General features: G+C 40.3%; 1 protein-coding gene and 1 long non-coding RNA gene across 4 annotated transcripts; one reads left to right on the top strand and one right to left on the bottom strand.

Annotated features, from left to right (window-relative positions):
* On the bottom strand, positions 1 to 19027 carry ZNF557 (zinc finger protein 557). Of its 3 annotated transcripts, XM_027547632.1 has the most exons (8): positions 18802 to 19027; positions 17873 to 17963; positions 14160 to 14286; positions 13527 to 13615; positions 12529 to 12655; positions 5924 to 6019; positions 5360 to 5442; positions 1 to 4873 (listed from the first exon to the last, which is right to left on the bottom strand). In XM_027547632.1, exons 3-8 carry the CDS (start codon positions 14188 to 14190, stop codon positions 4091 to 4093), a joined length of 1209 nt encoding a protein of 402 aa, XP_027403433.1. In that variant the 5' UTR covers positions 14191 to 14286; positions 17873 to 17963; positions 18802 to 19027; the 3' UTR covers positions 1 to 4090. The 3 variants fall into 3 exon arrangements, with proteins under 3 accessions (XP_027403433.1, XP_027403434.1, XP_027403435.1); XM_027547633.1 differs by lacking the exon at positions 17873 to 17963 and having other exon boundaries at positions 1429 to 4873; XM_027547634.1 differs by lacking the exons at positions 12529 to 12655; positions 13527 to 13615 and having other exon boundaries at positions 1429 to 4873.
* On the top strand, positions 18941 to 26065 carry LOC113895870. Its single transcript, XR_003511942.1, has 2 exons — positions 18941 to 19030; positions 25110 to 26065. It is a non-coding gene; the product is annotated as an uncharacterized LOC113895870 (long non-coding RNA).

Consider the following 26065-nt stretch of genomic DNA (forward strand, 5'->3'; position numbering starts at 1 on the left):
TGCAATTCATTCAGAGATTTTTATTGAAAAATAAAATTTTAACTGAAAAATAATTTTTTTTCTGAATGCAGAAAGTAGCCAGTGAAAAATACTGGTAGCTATGGTGGATTCATGTTGATGTTTGACAGAAAACAACAAAATCCTGTAAAGCAATTATCCTTCAATTAAAAAATTAAATTTTTTAAATTACTGGTAGTATATTTTCTTCACTCAAATCATAATTTTGCAATTTACTTAAAATAGAAACTTAATCTTAACTTCTGAGTTTCCAAATAAATATGGGCTTTTTCTGGAGTCTCTACATTTTCAGTTTGTCCAGTTTTTTCCTCCAATAATGAACTTCTGAGAAATATTTTGGTATGTTACTTTTTCCCACATCCTCTCTCATTTTATCCCCCCATAAAAGTTATTTCTCTTTGAATAAATTCCTTTCCTTGTGAATCTGAGAATCAGCATCTCTAATTTCTAAAAATTATACTATGTTTCTATCTATATCATACTGAGTTATTTGTCTTAAAGAAAATGAGCTCATTAAAATGTTTTAACCATGGATAAAGATGGTATTCTCTATTTAATGAGGAATTTTATTTCCTCTCAATGCTTTAGTTTTTCTTTTTCTCTGTTGTTCAGTTGCTATGTCTGACTTTTTGGGATCCCATGGACTGCAGCATATTAGGCTTCCCTGTCCGTCACCATCTTCTGGAGTTTGTTCAAATTCATGGGTCCATTGAGTCGTGATGCCATCCAACCATTTCATCCTCTGCACCTCCCTTCTCTTTTTGCCTTTGATTTTTCCTAGCATCAGGGTCTTCTCCAGTGAGTCTGCTCTTTGCATCAGGTGACCAAAGTATCGGAGCTTCAGCATCAATCCTTCCAATGAATATTCAGGATTGATTTCCTTTAGGATTCACTGGTTGGATCTCCTTGCTGTCCAAGGGACTCCCAAGAGTCTTCTCCAGCACCACGATTCAAAAGCATCAATTCTTTGGCACTCAGACTTCTTTCTGGTCCAACTCTCACATCCTTACATGACTACTGGAAAAACGATAGCTTTGACTATATGGACTTTTTTTTCTTTCAGAGCCACATCTCTTTTTAATATGCTGTCTATGTTTGTCATAGCTTTTCTTCCAAGAGGCAAGCATCTTTTAATTTCATGGCTGCAGTCACCATCCACGGTGGTTTTGGAGCCCAATAAGATCTGCCACTGCTTCCACTTTTTCCCCTCTATTTGCCATGAAGTGATGAGACTGGAGGTCATGATCTTAGTTTTTTTAATGCTGAGTTTTAAACTCATCTCTTTCACCCTCATCAAAAGGCTCTTCAGTTCCTCTTCAGTTTCTGATCAACCACCTCAGAAATGCATGTACTTTATTTACATTACATTAAAATACATAAAGAAAGAAATGACAGAATTACCAAAATGAATTTGTTAATCCACAACCATGGTAGAGAACTTTAATTCACATCTATTGGTAATTATGTTTAAGAGAGAGGGGGAAAAGCTTCAGGTACATACTATTAATATATCTGAAAACATGTTTAGCTTGAGTTAATGAGAATACACTCTATATCTGAAAATTAGAGAATACACAGGTGGCTCACTGGTGAAGAATCCACTTGGCAAGACAGAAGACTCCACTTTGATCCCTGGATAGGGAACATCCCTTGGAGAAGGGAAGAACAACCCACTCCAGGATTCTTACCTGGGAAATCCCATGGACAAAGGAGCCTGGAGGGCTACAGTCCATGGGGTCGCAAAAAGAGTCAGTCACAACTGAGCGCACACACACACACACACACACACAGTTTTCAAATAATCTTGGAGCATTTATAAAATGACCAACTAATAATATTATTCAGCAGGACATTAACAGAACACCACCTCAAAAACAAACAAAAAAGAATCACTTGAGTCTCAACCACATAGGTTACTTATAAATCATGTAAGAAGTCTAGGAATAAGCAGCCTGTAGGTGATAGAGCCAATCAGAGCCTCTTAGGGAGCCCACTCATTGTGATTTTTGCCATACTGTGGTCATTGTCATCATGATCAAAATATAGTTCTTCCAACTCTACAGCTTGACTCCACAAGAATGAATGGGTAAGATGAACAGGATATGGGTGAGGCAGACAAGCCAGACAATGATGTGTCCCCCTCACTCCCCTCTGTGACTTCCACCTACTTCTCATGGACAGCAGAGCAGAACACCTCCCTGGGCTTTGGGGATGCCCTGTGGATTGACTATTTTCAATACTATTCATCAACAACTTGAAAAAAAGTTTAAAGAAAAAAATCTGCTTCTTCTTTTAAGAAAATATAGGGGGAAATGGACATTGGGAAAGAGGCTAAAAATAACTGCCATATTAGGATGGAAAGACAAAAAAGAATCAGCATAATAAAATCCACTTAATAAAAATGCCATTAAATTAGGAAAAAGTATATAGCAATTTAGCTATTTAGCAATTGCTAAAAGGTGTTTAGCAATTATCCTAGCTTTTCCTAGGATAAACTAAATCACTCAGGCAATAGTCAGAAATATCTTTATGAATATGCAGTATATTAATAGTTTTAGAGTCAATGATGATAAATGTATTACATACAAAACTACAGAACATAACTTAAGGTTTATTTTAGGGCACAGCTGCAGACACAAATGTTGTTACTTAATCAAAAAGACTGAAAATTAAAGAACTAGTTGCCCCACCCTAAGGATGAGACACTGAAAGGTAATCCCACACTTTTAACATTTACCCTTTTCCATTCCCATTTTAAAGTATTCCATGGCCACTCAGAGAAGAGCTAAGGCAATCTCATGCTGAATACCTTCTTGGGCTCCCTTCCCGAAGCCCCTCCTGGGTGACTTCACACAATTCAACAAAGACAGAAGTCATCGAAAGACTTTCCAAAATTAATCCACTCACAGGTTTTTGCATCCAGGAATTTCATACTTTTCCTAAGGTAAGAGCTATCATTAAAGGCATTCCCTCCTTCTTTATACTCACAAGTTTAAGGAATGTGGGAAACTGGCTTTCCAATACTGATGCCATTCAATGGTTTGTTCTCTCCAGAATCGATCCTCATGTCTCTTAAAAACTGAAAGAACCCTGAAGGCTTTCCCATCGTACTTGGTACTTGAAATTTCATCTTCTGTTAACAAAAACGCTTGTGCTACAGGGTTTTCCACATTCCTTACATGAGTGTTTCTCTGTAGTGATTCCTCTCACATGTTCTAAGGGACATTTTAAGGGACAAGTGTCCCTAAAGGCTTTTACATTCTGATGATGTTCATCAGATTTTCCCTGCCACATGACTCCCTAGATATCATGACTGTATTCCTCAGATTTATCCCCAATACATAACCTTTTATGTACGTTAGGGTGAGTTTGAGCTGAAAGTTTATCATGAAGCTTGGACTTATGAGGTTTCTTTCATGAGTGAATTTACACAGGAGTTACCGAATATTACTTCATATTGAATTGACTGAAAGAAAGAGGGTCTCCTGAAGGCCCCCTTTCAGTGACTTCTCAGATGGTTCCCAACAATCTTTGTTTCCTGATATTCACATTGAGCATGGTCTCTTCCCACAATGTATCAGGAGTGATCTGTGTGACCCTTAAAGTACTGAAGAAGTGATGATATGTCCTTCTGGGACAAGGTCATAAAAGACACTGTAGCTTCTGCATTAGCTCTTCTTTAAATCCAATGCTTTGGGATGACCCTGCTTCTACATCATAAAGATATTTAACCCTGTAGAGAATCCAACACGGTGAGTAAATGAAGGTTCCCTGCCAACAACCAGTGACTAACTTGCCAGGTGTGCCAGTGAGCCATTTTGGAAGTGGACTCTTTGGCAATAAAGTGGAGGATGGCAGCTCCTGCTGACATCTTGATTGCAACCTCATGAGATCCTGACCAGAACTACACTGATAAGCTGGTTCTGAATTCCTGATCTATAGATAACATATGTTTGCTGTTTAAAGCCACTATGTTTCAAGGGGAAATTTGTTATGCAGCAGTAGCTGACTCATACATCTAGACTGTGAGTTGTCACAAGTTGTCTGAGAGATAAGAAATCAGTTACTGCATTCATATCCACCTGTTATGTATTCTCTTGTGCACAGAAAGGTAAGAATTAGTGGTGAAAGATTTTCCACAATGATTACATTCATAGGGTTTTTCTCCAGTGTGAGTTCTCACATGTTTCTTAACAGCTGAGAGATTATTAAATGCTTTCCCGCAGTTACTGCATTCATAGGGTTTCTCACCAGTATGAATCCTCTTGTGAACAGTAAGAGAAAAGCTACTGCTGAAGGACTTTCCACACTGATTACACTCATAGGGTTTTTCTCCAGTATGAGTCCTCATATGCTGTGTCAGATATGAGCTCTTCCTAAAGGTTTTCCCACAGTCATTGCATTCATAAGGCTTCTCTCCTGTATGAATACTATTGTGCCCAGTAAGGGAGGACCTCGTGCTGAAGGCCTTGCCACACTGATTACATTCATGGTGATTCTCCCTCGTATGAATTCTCTTGTGGCTTTTGAGGTTACAACTAGTGCGGAAAACATGAAAACACTGGTTACATTCATAGGGTTTTTCTCCAGTGTGAATTCTCACATGCAGTCTAAGAGAGGAAGGATCATTGAAGGCTTTCCCACAGTCATTACATTCATAGGGTTTCTCCCCATTATGTATTCTCTTATGAATAGTAAGGTAAGATCTACTGCTGAAGGATTTTCCACACTGATTACAGTCATAGGGTTTTTCTCCAGTATGAATTCTTTTGTGCTGAGTAAGGTTAGATTTTGTGCTGAAGACTTTAAAACACTGATTACATTCATTGAGTTTCACTCCCAGATGACTTCTCTCCTGTTAAGAGATGAACGAAATCTATATAACATTTTTTAATATTCAATGCTGTTATACAAATTTTCTCTCCCAGGAATTCTGTTACATTATTATCATTGATGTTGCAGCTATCTATTTTAAATGCTTGTTAAATGGCTTCTACCCGGTCTGAGGTTTTACAAGTTAAGAAAGGATAGACAGATGCATTGCCACAAGTCCTTATCATATTCACAGAGCATTTTCTGATAAGTTTAAGACTACTCTATATTTTGACAGTCACATTTAAGGAAGTATTTACTTGTGGGAACTCTCAGCAAAGAAACAAGTCTGGAGCTAATTTATAATTTTCTCCAAATTTACAACTGATTTACAGTATCTCTCCTGAGACACCATTATCTCACATGTTAATGACATTTCCCGATAATGACTCCCCTGATTATTTGTTGCTTTTCTAACTTATGAAATTTTCCTACTGAGAAAAACCAGCAATTACCACATTGGTCTTACCGCTCTAACATCATTAGAATGTTCTTTTCTAAAAATAGGCTTCTTTGGAGTTAACCATTTTGCTTTAAGTACTGTCTCCAAATCTAAAACAAATTGAAAAGAAATTTAAGTTAATGGTGAAAAGAAATATGAGTAAAGACAAACTGAGGGATTAGGGTTTTTGAGGAGGTTTTCAAGGAAAGGCATATGAGTATACAAATTACAGGTACTAAAAAAGGACTCTAAAAGGATTAGGATTGATCAGAGATTTACACTATAGGAGGAATTATCAGGAAGGTAAAGTTCCAGGAAGGAATCAGAAAAAGGGCTCATATGAGACTTATTTAAAAAGGAAAAGGGACATTTTTCCCCCCCTCTGAGTCCAAAGTAAAGTAGGAGACATTGAACAGAGGATTAAAGAGCAAAGAAAGAAGGTCCATGAGGAAGCTCATACCAAATCTCTGTGGCCATCTCTGTCAGAAAAGAGCACATTTTAGGTATTTCCTAATGTAACACTCACATGCCCTGAATCACTGGCTAGAGCTACGCCTCAAAGACTATTCCTCATATCCTCCTAGAGCTCACCTGGACGGGTGCCTGGGAGAATTCCTCCTTCCTCTGTCACCACCTTGTCTTCTTGCTCCAACTGGGAGATCAGACTGGGTTTATCAACATGATATCCTATTCATGGAGAAAAGACATGTGCCATTGCGGGGCTGTGCAAGTGACAAGCAACTCTATGAAACTGAAGCCAAGAATTCTGAAGATAGGGAAATGTGGCTTTTGGAACAACGGAATAATTATATCTAAATTCTAATGACTATAGTAACTCTCAGGAAACAAAAGTACAAACAATCTCGTTCAATATCCAGGGTGACAGAGCACACACAGTCCCAAAGTCCATACCCAAGTTTAAATACACAATACAAATGCTATAAAGCTTTTAACTATAGAAAATATAAAGTCAGGGGAAGGAATATTCAGCTCATAGGGAAGGCGCTAAAGAACTCTACGAGCATGGGGGCCATATCTGTCTCCTTCATCATCATACTCCTACACCCCAGAAACAGAGAAAAGCTTGAAGTCTTGTGAGAAAAAACAACAATGAACATCATAGAATATGGAACTTCAAAAGTCCCTCCCTCTACAGAAACAGTGAATAAACTGGAAAAACTATCAGAACAACTTTATCAGAACCCTGAAAACTTACCAAAACTCTACGGCAACCAGGAAAATGCTTAATCAAGGGCAAAAAATAGCTGACATTTTTAAGTGACCCTTGACTCATCCTCTGTTCCGTGCTTTGGCTATGACATTGAAGACAATTTCTAGTACTAGGGAGAGCAGGATAGACCCTATTCTCAACACACTGTGGTGGTTTGTTTTGACCTTTCTGGTGGCTCCCTGAAGGACTGGCTCAAAGGGCTTGCCTTTACTTATCTAACCCCAAACTCTCCAAAGATTGAGCTGGTTACACAGTGAGCTTGTGCTGAAGGCATTAAAAAGGCAATATATTAGCCACTACTTCCTGAGGCAAATGGAAACAGCAGAGGAAAACAAAAGGCAAACCAAGAAACCTAAAATAAAAGTATAACCTAAAATGTTTTGGGGAATTTTTATAAAGCTTTTTGAAAAGCTCCCTCATATTCCTTTGAATCTGGAAAGCCACATGCATACCAGTCTTGGGCACATGCTCAGAAAAGACATGAGAGGGCATTAAGTCCTCACCTATGACAGACCTTCAGGCTCAGCACAAGGAGGAAGTGAAAACTAAGGCAGAGTTGTAAACTGCCTGAGTTTGAAGATATGCCCCTGTATAGAGACACTAGGAGCTTTTTTCTTTTTTGTTCCAACTGTTTAAGGAAATCTCTGGAAAATCATTAGTTAACCATTAAGCTGGGGCTTCACTGGTGGCCAAAGAAAGGCAATGCCAAAGAATGCTCAAACTACCACACAATTGCACTCATCTCACACGCTAGTAAAGTAATGCTTAAAATTCTCCAAGCCAGGCTTTAGCAACACATGAACTGTGAACTTCCAGATGTTCAAGCTGGTTTTAGAAAAGGCAGAGGAACCAGAGATCAAATTTCCAACATCTGCTGGATCATCAAAAAAACAAGAGAGTTCCAGAAAAACATCTATTTCTGCTTTATTGACTATGCCAAAACCTTTGACTGTGTGGATCACAATAAACTATGGAAAATTCTGAAAGAGATGGGAATACCAGACCACCTGACCTGCCTCTTGAGAAACCTATATGCAGGTCAGGAAGCAACAGTTAGAACTGGACATGGAACAACAGACTGGTTCCAAATAGGAAAAGGAGTTCGTCAAGGCTGTATATTGTCACCCTGCTTATTTAACTTATATGCAGAGTACATCATGAGAAACGCTGGACTGGAAGAAGCACACACTGGAATCCAGACTGCCGGGAGAAACATCAATAACCTCAGATATGCAGATGACACCACCCTTATGGCAGAAAGTGAAGAGGAACTAAAAAAAGTGATGATGAAAGTGAAAGAGGAGAGTGAAAAAGTTGGCTTAAAGCTCAACATTCAGAAAACTAAGATCATGGCATCTGGTCCCATCACTTCATGGCAAATAGATGGGGAAACAGTGGCAACAGTGGCAGACTTTGTTTTTCTGGGCTCCAAAATCACTGCAGATGGTGACTGCAGCCATGAAATTAAAAGACCCTTACTCCTTGGAAGGAAAGTTATGACCAACCTAGATAGCATATTCAAAAGCAGAGATATTACTTTGCCAACAAAGGTTCATCTAGTCAAGGCTATGGTTTTTCCAGTGGTCATGTATGGATGTGAGAGCTGGACTGTGAAGAAAGCTGAGCGCCAAAGAATTGATGCTTTTGAACTGTGGTGCTGGAGAAGACTCTTGAGAGTCCCTTGGACTGCAAGGAGATCCAACCAGTCCATCCTAAAGGAGACCAGTCCTGGGTGTTCACTGGAAGGACTGATGCTGAGGCTGAAACTCCACTACTTTGGCCACCTCATGCGAAGAGCTGACTCATTGGAAAAGACCCTGATGCTGGGAGGGATTTGGGGCAGGAGGAGAAGGCAACGACAGAGGTTGAGATGGCTGGATGGCATCACCGACTCCATGGACATGAGTTTGGGTGAACTCTGGGAGTTGGTGATGGACAGGGAAGCCTGGCGTGCTGCGATTCACGGGGTCGCAAAGAGTCGGACACGACTGAGCGACTGAACTGAACTAAACTCACTGGTGGCTCAGGGTAAAGAATCTACCTGTGAAGACAGGAGCCAGAGGTTCAATCCCTAAGTCAGAAAGATCCCCTGAAGAAGGGAATAGCAACCCACCCTACTCTTCTTGCCTGGGAAATCCCATGGCCAGAGGAGCCTGGTATGCTATAGTCTATGGGGTTGCAAAGAGTTGGACATAGAAACTAAAACAACAACAATAACCATTAAGCTAACTGAACAGTTTTCAGTGGCCATGTACAACGAATACTGACATTACAAAAATGAGTTCATTGGTTTTAAATTTATGTAGACTTGTTTTGTGAACTAACGTATGCTCTTGAGTTGAATATATATTCTGTTGTTGAATAAAGTGTTTTATGTGTGTGAGGTCTAGTAAGTTTATAGGATTGTTTAAGTCCTGAGTTTCCTTATTGATCTTTTAACAAGTTGTTCTACCCATTATCCATTATTAAAAGTGGGGCATTGAAGTCTGCAACTATTATTGTAGATATATTTCTCCCTTCAATTCTGTGAGTTTTGAATTTATACATTTTAGGCCTTAGTTGTTAAGTAGTATATGTCCGTAATTATCATATATTCTTGATTAATTCATCTCTTAATCATTGTGTGTCTTGTAACAGTTTTTGTCTTAAAGTCTGTTTTGCCTCATAGTTGCATAGGCAACAGACATTGGAAGATATACCCAAGCTACTATAAAAAAAAAGTTAAACAAAGATTCTATATGTAGCAAAACTGCCCTTTAAAAATAAATCAAGACATTCCTATAAATAAAACCTGAATATCTGTCATTAACATATCTATCCTACAAGAAATGCTAACAGGAAAATTTTAAGCTTGAAATGAATGGGCAATGAATACTGACTCAAATCCACACAAACATATGAAGAACACCAATAAAGGAAAATACACAGGTAAATATAAACATCAAAAACAATTGTTTATTTTTGAATTGTTAATTCCTTGTTATTTTCAGCTGTGACTCCCCTTTTTTCCCAATATGATTTAAAAGAGAAATGCCTGTGTTAATGGGACACAATGTATAAAGATATAATTTGTTTAAAAAAAAAAACAGTATAAGGAGGGGTGCAGCTGCTGCTGCTAAGTCACTTCAGTCGTGTCCGACTCTGTGTGACCCCAGAGACGGCAGCCCACCAGGCTCCCCCGTCCCTGGGATTCTCCAGGCAAGCACACTGGAGTGGGTTGCCATTTCCTTCTCCAATGCACGAAAGTGAAAAGCAAAAGTGAAGTCGCTGAATCGTGTCCGACCCTCAGCGACCCCATGGACTGCAGCCTACCAGGCTTCTCCGTCCATGGGATTTTCCAGGCAAGAGTACTGGAGTGGGGTGCCATAGCTAATCTTTTGTATACTGAATTAAAGTTGATATTAAGTCAGAACAGACTGTCTAAAATTAAAACTGGAATCCCTCCCACAACCACTAAGAAAATAACTAAAAAACAGAAACAGAAATGAAAAGGGAATCAAAATGATCCACTAGAAAATACCTAACACAAAAGTAAACAATAATGGAGGAACAAAAATGATATAGAGCATACAGAAGACAACAGAATGACACAACTAAGTCCTTCTTCTAAGGAATTCCATTAAAGGTAAATGGATTAATCTGGCACAGTTAAAAGACAGATTTTAGTAGAACGGATAGGAAATAATCAATGATACATGATCTATAAGAGACTCACATTATATCTAAAGACACTAACAGGTTGAAAATCAACAAGTGGAAAAACAAATTCCATACAAACAAGAGATAAAAAAAAGAGAATGTGGCTATACTACTATGAGGCAAAACAGACTTTAAGACAAAAACTGTTACAAGACACACAATGATTAAGAGATCAATTAATCAAGAAAATCATATAAAGTATCTATTGGATGATGACAGAAGCAAACTAAAAGTAAGTAATAGAGGATATATATTGAAAAATTTAATATTAAGAGGACAATACTAGGGCTTCCCAGGTGGCACTAGTGGTCAAGAACCCATCTGCCACTGCAGAAGAAGTAAGAGAAGCGGGTTTGATCCCTGGGCTGGGAGGATCCCCTAGAGTGCGAGACGGAAACCTGCTCCAGCATATTGGCCTGGAAAGTTCCATTGACAGAGGAGCCTGGCAGGTAATACAGTCCATAGGGTTGCAAAGAGTTGGACACAACTGAGTGAGCACACACCCAAGATAAGAATACTAACCAAAATCATCTACAGATTCAATGAAATCACCATCAAATTTCTAACAGCCTTTAAAAAAAAATAAATAAATGGACAAGCTGATCCTAAAATTCATATGGAATTGCCAAGGGATCCTGAATAGACCAAAAGCAATCTTGAAAAAGAACTAAATAGGAAGAATCCCATTTACTGACATTACCTCAAAGTAACAGTAATGAAGACAACGTGGTACTGGCACAATGAGAGACCCATCAGGTTATGTCAGGTTTCCACAGGTTAATGGGAAATAACTCAGAGTAATAAGCTCACATGCTTACGGTCAAATAACTTTTGGCAACTGGGCCAGAACAGTTCAATGGGGGAGGGAATAGTCTCTGCTACAAAGGTGCTGGGACAACTGAATTAATACACACCAAAGAATTAAGCTGACACTTTCTCCAAGCCATATAAAAATTAACTCAAAATAGGTAAACGATTTCACTGAGAAAGTAAAACTAGAACATTTTGGAGAAAAACACAGAGGCAAAATTTCAGGACCTTGGACTTGGCAATAACTAGGTATGATACCAAAAGCAGAAGGAAAAAGAAAGAAGTGCATAAACTGGACCGCATCAAAAGTAAACTTTGTGTATCAAAGGACACTGTCAAGAAAATGAAAAGATATCACACAATGGGAGAAACCTTTTGCAAACAGGGTCTGGCATTCAGAATATAAGAAACTTCCAAAACCAAAAAAAACAATTAAAAAATTGGCTTGAAAAGACATTTCTCCAAAAATGATATACAGTCAACAATTACATGAAAAAATGTTCTGTTTCATTAGTAATTAGGGAAATGCAAATCAAAACATGCAACAGGAAATGGCAACCGACTCCAGTATTCTTGCCAAAATTCCATGGACAGAGGAGCCCGGCAGGCTACAGTCCTGGGAACACAAAGAATCACAACAGAGCATGCATTCAAGCCGAAACAGGTGAGATACCACATTATACCCAAGATGATGGCTATCTTCAAAAAAGCAAATATTGGGGGAAGATATGGAGAAATTGGAACTCTCACACAGTGCTGCAGCTGCTGTAAAAAACAGGTTGGTGGTTCCTCAGAAAACTAAGCATAGTAATGTAAAAGCCAAAATTCCACCCCTAGATACATACCAAAGAGGAACTGAAAATAGGTGTTTAGACAAACGCGTGTGCACAAATATTCATAGCAGCGTTATTTAAACTAGCCAGTAAGTGGAAACCACCCAAATGTCTATTAACCAATGAATCAAAAAACAAAATGTGGTATATCCATTAAAATGGATTGTTCAGTCATAAAAAGGAATAAAGAACCTATAAATGCTACAACACAGCTAAACCTTCAAATATTAAGTTGCCTGAAAGAAATGGGAAAGATCACATATTTCATAATTCCACTGATATGAAAATACTCCAAATAGGCAAATCCACAGAAACAGGAAGCAAATTAGTAGTTGTAGGCAGTGGGGGGGTGGGGAAGATAACAGGTACTGATCAATTAATGGGTACAGGTTTAAGGGTGATGAGAATGCTCTGAAATTAGTGTTGATGGCTGCACAACTCTGACTATATCAAAAGACAAGCAATTATCCTTCAATTATAAAAATTTTTTAAATAAATTAAAAAAAAACTTTTAACGATTAAAATGGTAAATTTTATGTTATATGAATGATAGATACCTCAATTTTTTAAAAAGTCTTGTTATCTGAGTCATTAAATAAATGCAGGAATAATGTAGAGCTTACCAAGCGATGCCAGGTTCCTGCAGTTCTCCAGCATCACGTCTCTATACAGTTTTCGCTGAGAAGAGTCTAGCAGTGCCCACTCCTCCTGGGTGAACTCCACGGTCACGTCCTCAAAAGTCACCAAGTCCTAAACCACCATAAACACCGTGGCTTAACTAAGGACCGTCCTCACCAATGCTGAGAGAAAAAGAGCTAAGGACAACAAGAGTGGGAAGAGAGAGTCCAAAGCAGGAGCTGTATGGGCAGGGTTCTGAGCTCTGCTCTCGACTGCTCCTGGGCTCGGCCCTGGACACTCATCTCCTGTCTACTCATGCCCACCATGTGTGCCCCTAACACACAGGCAATTTTCTTTTCCAGTGAGACCGTGACATCCTGCAATCGAATTCCCCTCAATCTCAAAGGCTGAGCACAGGCCTAAGACACTGCAGAAACCAGAGAAGTACTTTGCAAATGGATGAAAGATGCCCCAGTGGCCACCAGCAACTGCCTGAGTTTAGGACACAGTCATGTGTTTCCTTAGCTTCCCCTTAAAACTCTCACAAAAGGGGGCTGGTGGTGGAGGGGAGGGAAGGAATGGGAGTTTGGGATTAGCAGAGGCAAACTATTATATACAGGATGGATAAACCACAAGTCCTACTGTATAGCACAGGGAACTATATTCAGTGTCCTGTGATAAACCATGATGGAAAGAATATGAAAAAGAAAATATATGTGTGTGTATAACTGAGTCACTTTGCTGTACAGCAGAAATTATCATTGTAAATCACTAATACCTCAGTAAAATTAAATAACAAAACTCTCAGCAAAACATGGTGTAGACAGTGACCTTGTAGGAAGCTCGACATGGCAGCAAATGCTGACATGTGCTGACATTGTAAGGGTTGCCCCAAACCCTGCGCCAGATGCCTGAAAACCTGATCCAGCTCCAGGTCACTGAAGGGACAAGTCCAACTTCTGGTCAAAGGAATACAATCTGGAAACAGGAATGTCTGACTCACCTGTAACCAGTCTGTCAGGAAGCCACGGGCCAACCCTTCCTTCTCTGCGTATCCTTTCTGGTGAGGGGCTGTGTACAGGGACGACTGAGCTGGAGAAGAAGAAATATCCCAAGAACCCAGGCTTGCCCGCTATTCTCATTCACAAACCTAGAGGCTTAGGCTTCCTCACCTACTTGTAATTGACTGTATCCCCAACACACAGAGAGGACATACCGACACCCAAACACCCACACCCAGCTGCTCCTGGAGGCAGAATGGAGCTCTGTCTCATTCGGGGTCAGAAAATAGGGCCAAAGGTCTTACACCACACTGGAGGAAGAAAGGACTATTCCTGTTTTGCAGATGAAGAAACTGAACTGCCAAAGGATACCACTGTTACTAGCTTAAGTGTATACAAAGAATCAGAAGTATAATTCAAAAGCTCCCACACATTTGCAACACAGGTGAGGTCTCCCCAGATTCACAAACCAGCTAAGTCCCAAATCCCAAGCAGCAGAGAGTCAGGCCTCCGTGACCTTGGGGCTCCAAGGGTAACACTCATGCCTCATCTGCTCAGCCCCCTCCCTCCACCTGCTCTGTGGTGCATGAGACTCTAGCACCTGGTCAGTTCTGAGGGCTGACCCTCAAACTCACCACAAGTGGGGGACAGGACCATGGTCGCCATCCTGCAATTCAGACAGTGACGTTTTCCTCAGCAACAGGGAGCTGGAGAACCAGGACGCCCCTCCTCTTGTCCCCACAGTGCACTTAGGGCTGGGCTCTGGAATGAATGTGAAAATATGAAGTTGTCACAGTCTCTCTCTCCAGGCTACTGAGGATGAACCTTTCTTAGACGGTCCACCATGTCCTCCGCCAAAATATAGTATGTGTTTGTACAAACTGCTACCTTTAAAATGCACTGGCATGCACGTTCTTAACCACTAAGCCAACAAGGAAGCCCAGCAAAGGATTACTGTTTCAGTTACTAAGGTTGGGGGTGATTTGTCACGCAGCAATAGGTAACAAATATATTCTCACTTTCAGCAGATTGTCTTGCATCCTACTGCTTAGTCATCTTCGTGAGAAGGAATCTACCTTCCCATCTTGTCACCAAAACTGTGTCCTGCACCATGGTTTTCTCCCTCTCTGGTTATAAACCAGAACCTGGCTTCTCTACAATGCCAGGTGGGGCAGCTCTGTTCTGTGCTCCATCCCTTTTAGGAGCTGGACACCAGCAATGATCTCTACTTTGCCCTTCCTTTCGAGCTCTCCCACTCTACCGGACTCCCTCGCACCATTTAAACTCAACGCAGTGTTTTCAGTAGTGAGACACTACTATTCTAACCAGAGTTTTCTTTCTAGTTACCACCCAGTCTCTCTCCCTCGTCACAGCCAAAGTTTTTTTTCCCACTGTCTATCTCATTTCCTCATGTCCCACCCACTCTGAGACACAGTTTTGTTTGGTTTCCACCACTACCTATTCAATTGGTAGAATTGCCACTGATCTTACTTACAGAACAAAGACAGAGACTGCAACTACAATGATACCATTTCTTATCTGTCAGACCAGCAAAGACACAGGGGACCACATCTCTCATTGCCAAGGCTGTACAGAAGAGCACTCTTAGACACTGCTGGGGTACAAACAGCCCCTGTGGAAGGACATCTGTCAACCTCAAGTGCAATGCAAAACATTTATCATATTCCTGTCAATCATACTACAAGGAATCTATTTGAAAGACTGTTGTTTAGTTGTTAACTCATGTCTGACTCTTTGCAACCCCATGGACTGTAGTCTGCTAGGCTCTTCCATGCATGGAATGTTCCAGGCAAGAATACTGCAGTGGGTTGCCATTTCCTTCTCCAGGGGACCTTCCCAACCCAGGGATGGAACCCATGTCTCCTGCATTGGCTGGCGGATTTTATACCGCTGAGCCACCAGGGAAGCCCCTGTCAACATCAGCAGTTCACATTTTCTATTTCTCTGATGACATACATAATCTGAACAGACTGATCACTAGCAAGGACACTGAATCAGTAATCAAAAACCTCTCAGGGAATGAAAGTCCAGGACCAAGCAGCTGCACAGATTAACTTTACCAAACATTCCAAGAAGAACTAACACAAGCCTTCTCAAACTCTTCCCAAAAATAGAAGAGGGGGGAATTCTTTCAAACACAGTTCACAGGGAAAATATTTCCCTGATACTGAAAACCAGACAAGGATGCCACACAAAAAAGAAAAGTACAGGCCAACAGCCCTGATGAACAGATGCAAAAATCCTCAACAAAATATTAACAAACCAAATTCAACAATAAATCATACACCATGGATCACACACCATGATCAAGTAGGATTTATTCCAGGGATAAATGGGTGGTTCAATTCAATCAATGTGGTATACCACATAAACAAAATAAGGAAAAAAATCATATAATTATCTCAACAGATGCAGAAAAAATATTCAACAAAATTTAACATCCATTTATGATAAAAACTCTCCACAAGGCAGGTACAGAGGAAAAATACCTCAAGATAATGAAGGCCATATACAATAAGCCCACAGCTAACATACTCAATGGGAAAAGCTGGAAGCTTTTCCTCTAAGATCAGAAACAGGCAAGGATGCCCACACTCTTGCCACTTCTATTCAACATAGTACTGGAAGTCTCAGCCAGAGCAATCAGGCAAGAAAAAGAAATAAAAGGCATCTAAATTGGAAAGAAAAAAGTAAAACCTTTTCACTATTTGCAGATGGCATGATTTTACATATAGAAAACCATAAAGATTTCACTAAAAAAACTTATAACAATTGAATTCAGTAAAGTTGCAGGGTACAAAATCAATACACACAAATCTGTTGTTTCCTTACACTAATAATGACCTATAAGAAAAATAAATTAAGAAAACAATCCAATTACATAATTGCATCAAAAAGAATAAAATACCTAGGAATTTAACCAAGGGCGTGAAAGACCTATATACTGAACACTATAAGCCATTGCTCTTGCACTTTCATACAAATTTTAGGTGTTCTATTTCTGTAAGAAATACCACTGGATTTTTGATAGGGATTACTTTCAACCCGTATATTGTCTTGGGTACTATGGACATTTTAACAATATTAATTCTCTCAATCCATGCCTAGAGTCCTAATCCTAGTTTAACCCAAATTATTCTGTGTCCTGGCAAAATCCTCATGCATGAGGGTTCAGTCACTCAGTCGTATCCAACTCTTTGCAACCCCATGAACTGTAGCCTGCGAGGATCCTCTGTCCATGGGATTTTCCAGGTAACAATACTGGAGTGGGTGAGTTGCCATTTCCTTCTCTAGGCAATCTTCCCAACCCAGAGACCAAACCTGGGTCTCCTGCATTGGCAGGGGGATTCTTTATCACCGAGCCACCTGGCAAGCCCGGCAAACCCCTCAGTCGAATAAAAGAGGATAGTTGGTTACCTTAAAATGTGTACTCAAAGCATATCTATTGCATGACAAGCAAGCATTCCCCTTAAGAATGTTACAGACAAGAAAAGACAGAATGAAAAAGGCACACACACAAACACAAACAATTAGTGAAAACCAACAATATAAGATTACTCAAAATGATTCTCTGCAATATAAATTATCAGACTGTATTTCAGAAACAGTTAAAGAAATAAAGTTAATTCTTATTATAAAGCAAGGTGTAGAGTATAATCTGCAGAAACTACTGCCCTACTCTTCCATCTACAAGCTGTTGCTCAGTATTCCTCCAACTGATTTTTAAATCTCACGAAGATAAAATAAACAAAACACAAAATAAAACCAAACACTTGCTCAAAAGACATTTGGTTGCTGGTTAATTCAATTTTGAATTTCTGTTGCCAATATAAAAAAGTACAAATTACTTTTCCCCCCATGCACCCTGTTTTGAATCTTCGTGGAAGATTAATAGGGTTTTAGAAGTCAAACTGAACCAGGCCTGAGGAATGTTGCTGAGCAGTCCGGCTAGTCTTTGGTGGGATAACTTTTAATACTACAGATACACATTAAAAAATGTATACATTTATACTTAAATATATAAAATATACTTAAAATATATAAAATTCTAAAATTTTCGGTGCAAGTAAATCTATATTTGTTACTTATGTACAGTTATTTGTATGTTTGTTTAATGTGCATTTATTTGCACAAAACTGTATTTACTTATTTACACATGCATCACCACACTCCTTACTATCCCATCAAACAATTTTTTTTTTAAAAAGATACTTTCACTTTCAGTGACTCCTTGTGTTTACAGCCTGAGCACAGGAAAGGCCTATTAGCAGTTCTGCATAGCTGAGGCTGCTGGAAACTGTTTTTACAAGATCCACATGGTACTCACCTGGTCACACAGAAATCCACGTGTCAATGAGAACAGGTGAACCTTGAGACTGGTTTCAACTCAGACTTGAACGCCAAGATAATTTACTTGTCTGTTGGGGGTGGGGGGGAAAAAAGGATACAAAGATTGCTTTTGAGATTTTGGGGGCGGGGGGGGGGGGGCATAATACAATTGCGGGATGGAAGGGCCACACCATTCACTTTTCTTTGTTTGTATTAATATTTACTGCACCGATTCAACACGTAATTGCAGGCTACGACTAGATTTTCCTGATTCTTGTCCAGCCATCTGCCCTCTGAGTAGGAGGAAGCGGCTTCACGCGGTGTGCATTCATTCGCCGTACTCAACTCTTTTAACTGGATAGTGACTGTCTTTTTGTGATTCCAGACACTTTTAACAAGGCTCGTCACTCAAGGGCACTAAAAGTGTCTCCACTAACCTTTTAAGTTCATTCAGGGCTTTGAAGATTTTAAGACCCTAGAACAGGGTTTCCAAACCTCGGCACTATTGATAATGCTTTGTCACGGGGGCTATTTAGTGCACTGTAGGATGTCCAATAGCATCCCTGGCTTCCACCCACTTGAAGCCAGTAGAAGCTCCTCCCATTTTTAACAACCAAAACAATGCCTCCAGGCGACTAAATGTCCCCTAGGAGGCAAAAACACACCGGGGCAAGATGGTGGGGAGATGGGGAACTCTGAGAAGGTGACAGCGGTGCCCAGACCTAGGAGGAAACCGAGGCTATGCGCCGACCTGCCAGGACAGCCTGAGGCCCCAGGGGTGCAAACGCGGCTCACGGGAAAGGGGGAGGAACGCCATAGCCCGTGACCGGGATGCCCCAAACTCATGCCCCTTCCTAGACTTCTACAGGAGCCCAGGAGTGCCGGCAGCCCACAGAGTCCTGCCTCTTGCAATGATGCCGAACGTACCACGTGAATCCAATCCCCCAGCGGAGAAGACTGTACCCACAGTTCAGCGAGCCGCCCCGCTAATTTCTTCCTCTGTACCATCGACGCTTCCGCTTCCGGTCTTGGGCTGGACCAGGGGCTTCAGTTTCCGGCATTTAGCCTCCGCGGACAGTGGGGCCCTACAGGGTTGAGGCGGCGGGCGACTGCGGCCTTGCACCCAAGCCTCGGACGAGGCGTTCTCGCTTGCGTAGTGAGTCCAAGGGTGGGCGGTAGTGTGGGTCAGAGCCAGGGACTGAAACCGGCTCTAGGGGCGGGGCTGTGGGCGGGTACCAGCTTGTGGGCGGAACCAAGCTTGGAGGGCTCGGTTGTGGGCGGACACCCGTCCTGTGAGGGGCCTAAGGACGGGGCTTTGACTGGGTACGGATCTGGGGGGCGGTGCTAGAGTCTCACAGCCTAACGCTGGGCCTAGACTAGTTCCAGGGGCGGGGATAAGGCCGGGGTGGGGCTTGGATAGAAAGGCTGGAGAGCCGGAGAAGGCGGCTCCAGGGACCGGATTGAAGGCGGCGGGTTGGCGGGGCTGTGGGGGAGAGTCCATGGATTCCCCAGGCTGTACAGGTTGCGGGGTGCGGGTGGCGGGGGCAGTTCCTGGTTGCTGAGTGATAAAGAATCTAGCTCTCAATGCAGGAGAGGCTGGTTCGATCCCTGCGTGGGGAAGATCCGCTGGAGGAGGAAATGGCAACCCCTTCCAGTATTCTTGCCTGGGAAATCCCATGGACAGAGGAACCTAACGGGCAAAAGAAAGAAATATGACTTAACCACTAAACAACAACCAGTAGATGGAAGCTAAACAAACAGCTTTTCTTCAGTCCTTTCCCCATGTTCAGGACCCTCACACAGCCCAACAAAACTACATGCCATATTTAGGATTTTTTTTTATGGCTGTCCTTAAATTTTTTATAAAGTATATTCACTTTTCTCTTTAACTTGCTATCACAAACCAGTAGATAGGGATCTAACGCTATTTTCTTTTAATTTTTTGTGGGAGAGGGGGCTAGGTCATAGATACACATATAGGAAATCTTCAAACAGTGGTACAGTCAGTAAAATGTTCTGTCTCATACCATCTCGCAGTCCTTTTGCCCAGATATAACCATAATTTTCTCCTCTAACCATCCAGATACAGTGTATATAGCTATGTCTGTGTATGTGTACAGTTCCAAGAGGGAAGTCCCCAAGCAGGAACTGAAGCTGATAAATTGCATCTGGATCTACTGAAAAGAGATTTAAATTTATACTGGAGAAAGATAAACCAGTGATGAATTCTTAGAAATTAAACAAACAAGAGAAATTTACCATTTAGATGATCCAAAGAAAAAAATGAGAAAGAAAATGTAATCATAATATCTGGATCAGGCTCACGTCCTAGAATGGTAAACATCTATATAATAAAACAATAGTCATTGACTTTCAATTTATCCTAACTTATTATATAATTATATTGGGGGAAAGGGAATTACATTTTAACATAGCAAGAAAACTACATGCTAATTTTCTCAGAGAAGAATATTATTAGAAAAAAAATCAAAAGCTGAAAAATGAAAAAGCCATATAAGTAGCTAATTTAGAAATACAGAATTACAACCAGAAAAACGAAGAAGTTCTTTATGGAAGCCGGAATAAAGACTGGGTAAGTAGCTTTTCATAAGGCTTAAAGTTTTGTTTGAGATATAGGTGTATATATACATACAAACACACACACAGAAACCTGAATTTTTATTCCAAAGGGATCATCAAACTTGGTAGAATTTATTTTAAAAAGGATCTCTTTGCAAAAATAGAATTTAAGAATCACAGACTTCAAGCATTAAAAAAAAAAAAAAAAATGGTACTCACCCTGGTGGAAAAATGAATAGCACATTACATTGCACAATGCGTTACAAGCATTTTCTGTACATTGTTGTTTAAGTCATTAAGTTGTGTCTGACACTTTGTGTCCCCATGGACTGTAGCCCTCCAGGCTCCTTCGTCCATGGGATTTCCCAGGCAAGAATCCTGGAATGGGTTACCATTTCCTTCTCCAGGAGAATCTTCCTGATGGAAGGATTAAACCTGTGTCTCTTGCATTGGGAGGCGAGTTCTTTACCACTGAAGCCACTTAGAGTACTTTACTTCTGAGTATTTTCACAGCAACCCATAAGGAAGATACTATTATCTATCTCCATTTTACAGATGAAATCAATGGGAGCGTATTGCTAGAATGTAACTATTTCATTTACGTTTTCAATAGTTATTTTATTTCAAAATCATTATTGAACTTCATTAGTAAAATAATATCTCATTCTAGCAAGTAAAAAAGTATGTAGAAAACAGTTTAATAAAACTGCAGTTTTCTTCTGATATAGTTAAATATATCAATCACTTTATTTATTTATTGGATTTCTGTCTCAGATCTAGGAAGGTACTTCCTATCCTAGAGGTTTACTACAGAACTTTACTAAATACTCAAATATCAGGAATCCCATATTTTGCAAGCTTCCTGAACATAAACACACACACAAAAAATCCATTATAATAAAACCTTTGATGCAAAATTCTTAAATTATTAATGAATTGGTATTAATACAAATCATAATCAGGCAAGATTTACTGTTAAGTAACAAATAAATAACAGCTTATTAAAAAGCAGAGACATTACTTTGCTAACAAAGGGCCGTCTAGTCAAAGCTATGGTTTTTCCAGTAGTCATGTATGGATGTGAGAGTTTGACTATAATGAAAGCTGAGCACTGAAGATCCAACCAGTCCATCCTAAAGGAAATCAGACCTGAATATTTGTTGGAAGGACTGATGCTAAAGCTGAAACTCTAATACTTTGGCCACCTAATGTGAAGAACTGACTCATTGGAAAAGACCCTGATGCTGGGAAAGACTAAAGGTGGGAGGAGAAGGGGACAACGGAGGATGAGATGGTTGGATGGCATCACCTACTCGATGGACATGAGTTTGAGTAAACTCCGGGAGTTGGTGATGGAGGGAGGTCTGGTGTGCTGCAGTCCGTGGGGTCGCAAAGAGTCAGACACGACTGAGTGACTGAACCGAACTGAACAAATATTTATACTTTAGAAATTTAGAAATGTAATTAATGACATTTATGACGTTATTGCTGGAGTCCAGCTCCAGCAGCCAGGGAATCAGCCTGAAGAGATGAGCAGTGTTGGCGGAGAATGATGCAGCCTCTGACTCAAGGTTTCAATAAACATGTGGGACTGTATGTTTATTTCAAGCATCAGGTCTTCTTTTATACTTTTTCAAAAGCATTAGGTCAGAGGTTTTACATTTTCAGCTCCCCCTCACCCAGATTTATTGTCTCCATAAATCATTGTTGCCCTTCAACCAGAGTTACATTGTAACTCATGCTTATGTCTGGGCTGCATACCACATCCCTCAGTTTATTTCTTATCTTTCTAAATCCTGCTTGCCTCTAGTATCCTAAGCTCACTATCTCCTAAAAAGACTTCTAGCTATTCTTAATTATTCCTAAACCCTAAGCTCAGCAAACTTCCTTTGCCATAAACATTCCCCTCACAAACAGGTCTCAGATAACAATCCTTCCCATGGCCTCAAGCTGTGGCCTACGTGCTCATCCTGGGACATTCTTTGTAAAGATCCTTGAACAAATGTCAATGGTTACTTTATAGATTATTTTCTGGGCACAACTGCAGAAGGCTTTGTGCTTTCTCATGCTTCTCTCAAGAACAATAAGCACCTTAACATTCTTTCCAGCCAACTCAACCAAAGAAAGGAAAGAACAGGTCAGAATCACAAGATCTAACTCCTTCATCCCGGGACCGTGCCTGTGGGATGAGGAGAGGGAGTTGGGGCTGTGCCTTCATTTTGTCAGTAATGCCTAACACGGCTCCCGACACATTATGTCATAATTTGACATAATGTAATTTATAATGTTAATGCATGTAAGAAGAATTTTTTCCAATCTCACTAACTGCCAGGAAATCATTTGAAAAAATGCATTGCAGGGGGGAAAAAATGCATTGCAGCATTATTAAAAACAACAAAGAGAGGTAAACAACCTAAATGCACTTTAATGGATGAAAGAATAAGGAAAATGGGTCATATACATACAATGGAATATTATTTAACCTTAAAAAGGAAGGAAATCCTGTTATATGCTACAACATGCATGAGCCTTGAGGGCATAATGGTAAGCGACATAGATCAGTAGAAAAGAACAGAGGTTGCATGATTCCACTTAAAGCATGATTCCACTTAAACTACTAAAGTAGTCAAACATAAAAACAAATTAGAAAGGTGGTTTCCAAGACAGGGGTAAGGGGATCTGGGGAGTTGCTTGGTGAGTATAGTTTCACTCATGCATAATGTTGGGGGGTGGGGCAGTTCTGAGAATCCATTGCACAACAGTGTGCATGTGGTTGAACATAATGTAATGTGTGCTTATAGATTGTTTGCAGGGTGAATTTTATGTTGTGTGTTTTTTGTCACAATAAAATAAATTTAAGATGTAATACCCATCCTAATATGTAATTCAAAGAATAGAAATAGATATTAAAATAGAAAATATTAAAATGGTATTAAACCCTTAAAAAAAAAAATGTGCTTTCTGGTTCTGGATAAGACAATGTAGACTCTTTTTTTTTTTTGACTCTATGCTAAATACAATTAAAAACCATGGAAATAATTAAACAGACAATGTGTGGAAATTGAAAGAAGAAAAGAGGAAGACAGACTGGGAAAGAACCTCCGCATTTGAGGAAAAACACAACTGTGAGGTCTTAGGTTTTATTTGAATCACATATTATCTCATACTGATCACCAGAGAAACTTGCAACCTGGAATTGCCAACAGACACAAACAAACAAAAAGAATCTGTTTTGCTGAAAGTTTTACTTTCATTTTAGGTTTGAAGGATTTTTTTTAACGAAGAAACCACTCATTATACATATAAACCATTTCAAATTTATATAGAAGATTATTTGACTTAATTTCAATCTACAGTCATTAAAAGAAAAGAAATAGAAACAACAGGGAAGTAACTGTGTATAAATCACCAAATTGGGCCAACCTACATCCAAACTTAAACAGCACTAGAAAGTCCTTAGTTTACAGCAATCTGGAGTCCCAATTTGAAAAGGGCCCCAGGGGGCCAGGCGGGTGGGGGTGCATCCACCCCACAGATAAGGCTTCAAATCACAGTTTCTGGAGCTCCCACCACCAACTGATATCATCATCAGTTTGCCCACAAAAGTGCAGCTCTGGTTTTACTTTAACCTCTTTACAATTTTTAGCTGTTTTGTTTCACCTTACAAGTCATAGAATTTCATTAGATACCGGGGGGTTGGCCAGACCTCCAGGGGCTGAAAAATTCCAAGATTCACTTCCTTTCTTATCTAAAGTGAGCCCTGACCAGCTGTGCTTGCAGGCATCCAGGAAGTGTCCAGGCAGGTCAGAAGCAGGTTAGAGGCCTGCTCCCCTGTTTTTGAAGCCTGAACGAGACTTCCTCCATTTTAATCCCCCTAACAGAACCCTAAGGAGGACCTGTTGTCTTTGGCCAAAAGATTAGAACATGGGACTCACAGAACAGAAACATTTTTGACAAAACTTGCCCTACACCACCCAAACACCACAGATAACCCCCTGATGTCAGTGGGAACTAAGTAGGAAGTATAGATGCCTGTTACCCATCTAAGGTCATCAGATAGCGTAAGGTATGTTCCTTGCTGCTGACCCAGGCTTCACTGACTCTCTAGTCCCATGACAGCAAGTGACCAAGAAGTCACGCTATGGGCCCACTGGGCAACATCAGCAAGAGTAAGTCAGAAATCTGCTCTCCTACTCACCCCACCTCCAGCAGAAAACAGCCAGCAATCCAGGTGGGTACTTTCATATTCAGTATATGTCAGTGGAGACAAAGCTGGGAGTTTGTCCTGTTATCTCCAACAGGTGTAGGATATAGCCTGCTGGATCGGTATCGGGGAGACTAAGGAGGTCTGGACATTTGCCTCCATGTAATGGCAGCAGGAGGACTCCCCAGGTGGCGCTAGTGGTAAAGAACCTGCCTGCCATTGCAAGAGACATAAGAGATGCAGGGTTCAATCCCTGAGTTAGGAAGATCCCCTGGAGGAGGGCATGACAACCCACTTTAGTATTCTTGCCTGGAGAATCCTATAGATAGAGGAGCTTGATGGGCTACAGTCCATAGGGTTGCACAGAGTCTGACATGACTGAAGTTTCTTAGCATGCACGCAATGGCAGCAGGAAACCCAAGGTGACATGTCCTTTTTCTTTTCTCACTAGACATGGAGTCCAAACTTCTACTCCCACCCAGAGGTGGCAGAGGGCATCCTTCATTCTCTCAGAGAGAAAGGGAGGAGGACCTTGGAGAGGAAGGAACTCAAGAAAGGGACTCTTAAATGCTACACAAGAAGTGCTTGGCAGTCACCTCATGAAGCAAATGTGAACTGATATAATACGCCCAAACTATAAAATCTGAACTGCAGTGTGACAGCCTATGCTGTCTTCCAAGGCAGGACAGAGTGGCACTCCAAGAGCTCTGAAAACTGCATTGTCATGGGAATCATGGCACACAAATTGATATCAGGACCAATGTAATAAACCTAACTGAGATGAATGTCTGCAAAAATGGAAGATTAAATAGGATCTGGAGTATCTCAATATGTAAAAAGTCCAGGGAAGAATAAAAAGTATAGAAAAATCATAGATTATGTCGGGGACCAAGAAAATTACTAGTAGGACACAGACAATCATAGGGTGGCTATCCTTGAATGACCATAATAAGATGCTATCCTTGGAATGTCTCATATTTTGGAATTAAATTATGAGAATGTTAAGGCAACCATCACAAATTTTTTCAACTAAAAATTAGAAAAAAAAATCTTGAAACAAAAATATGGAAAATGCCAGCAAAGAGATAGAAGGCACAAAACCAAATGAAAACCATAGAGTTGAAAAATAGAATAATTGAAAGAAAAAACTCTGGGTGAGCTCAATAGTATATTGGAGTTGTCAGATGATAGAAGTGGTGAATCTGAGTTTGGATCAGTAGAATTTAATGTATCTAAAGATAGAGAAAATAGATTGGAAAAAAATGAACAAAGCCTCAGAGACCTGTGAAAATACAGCAAATAATGTAATGTTTATGTCCTTGAAGTCCTCTTAACAGAAGATCAAGTATGTGAGGCTGAGAAATAATTTAAGAACTATTAGCTGAAAATATCTCAAACATGGAGAAA

The sequence above is a fragment of the Bos indicus x Bos taurus genome, chromosome 7 (genome assembly GCF_003369695.1).
Source record: "Bos indicus x Bos taurus breed Angus x Brahman F1 hybrid chromosome 7, Bos_hybrid_MaternalHap_v2.0, whole genome shotgun sequence".
NCBI classification, from domain to species: Eukaryota; Metazoa; Chordata; class Mammalia; order Artiodactyla; family Bovidae; genus Bos; species Bos indicus x Bos taurus.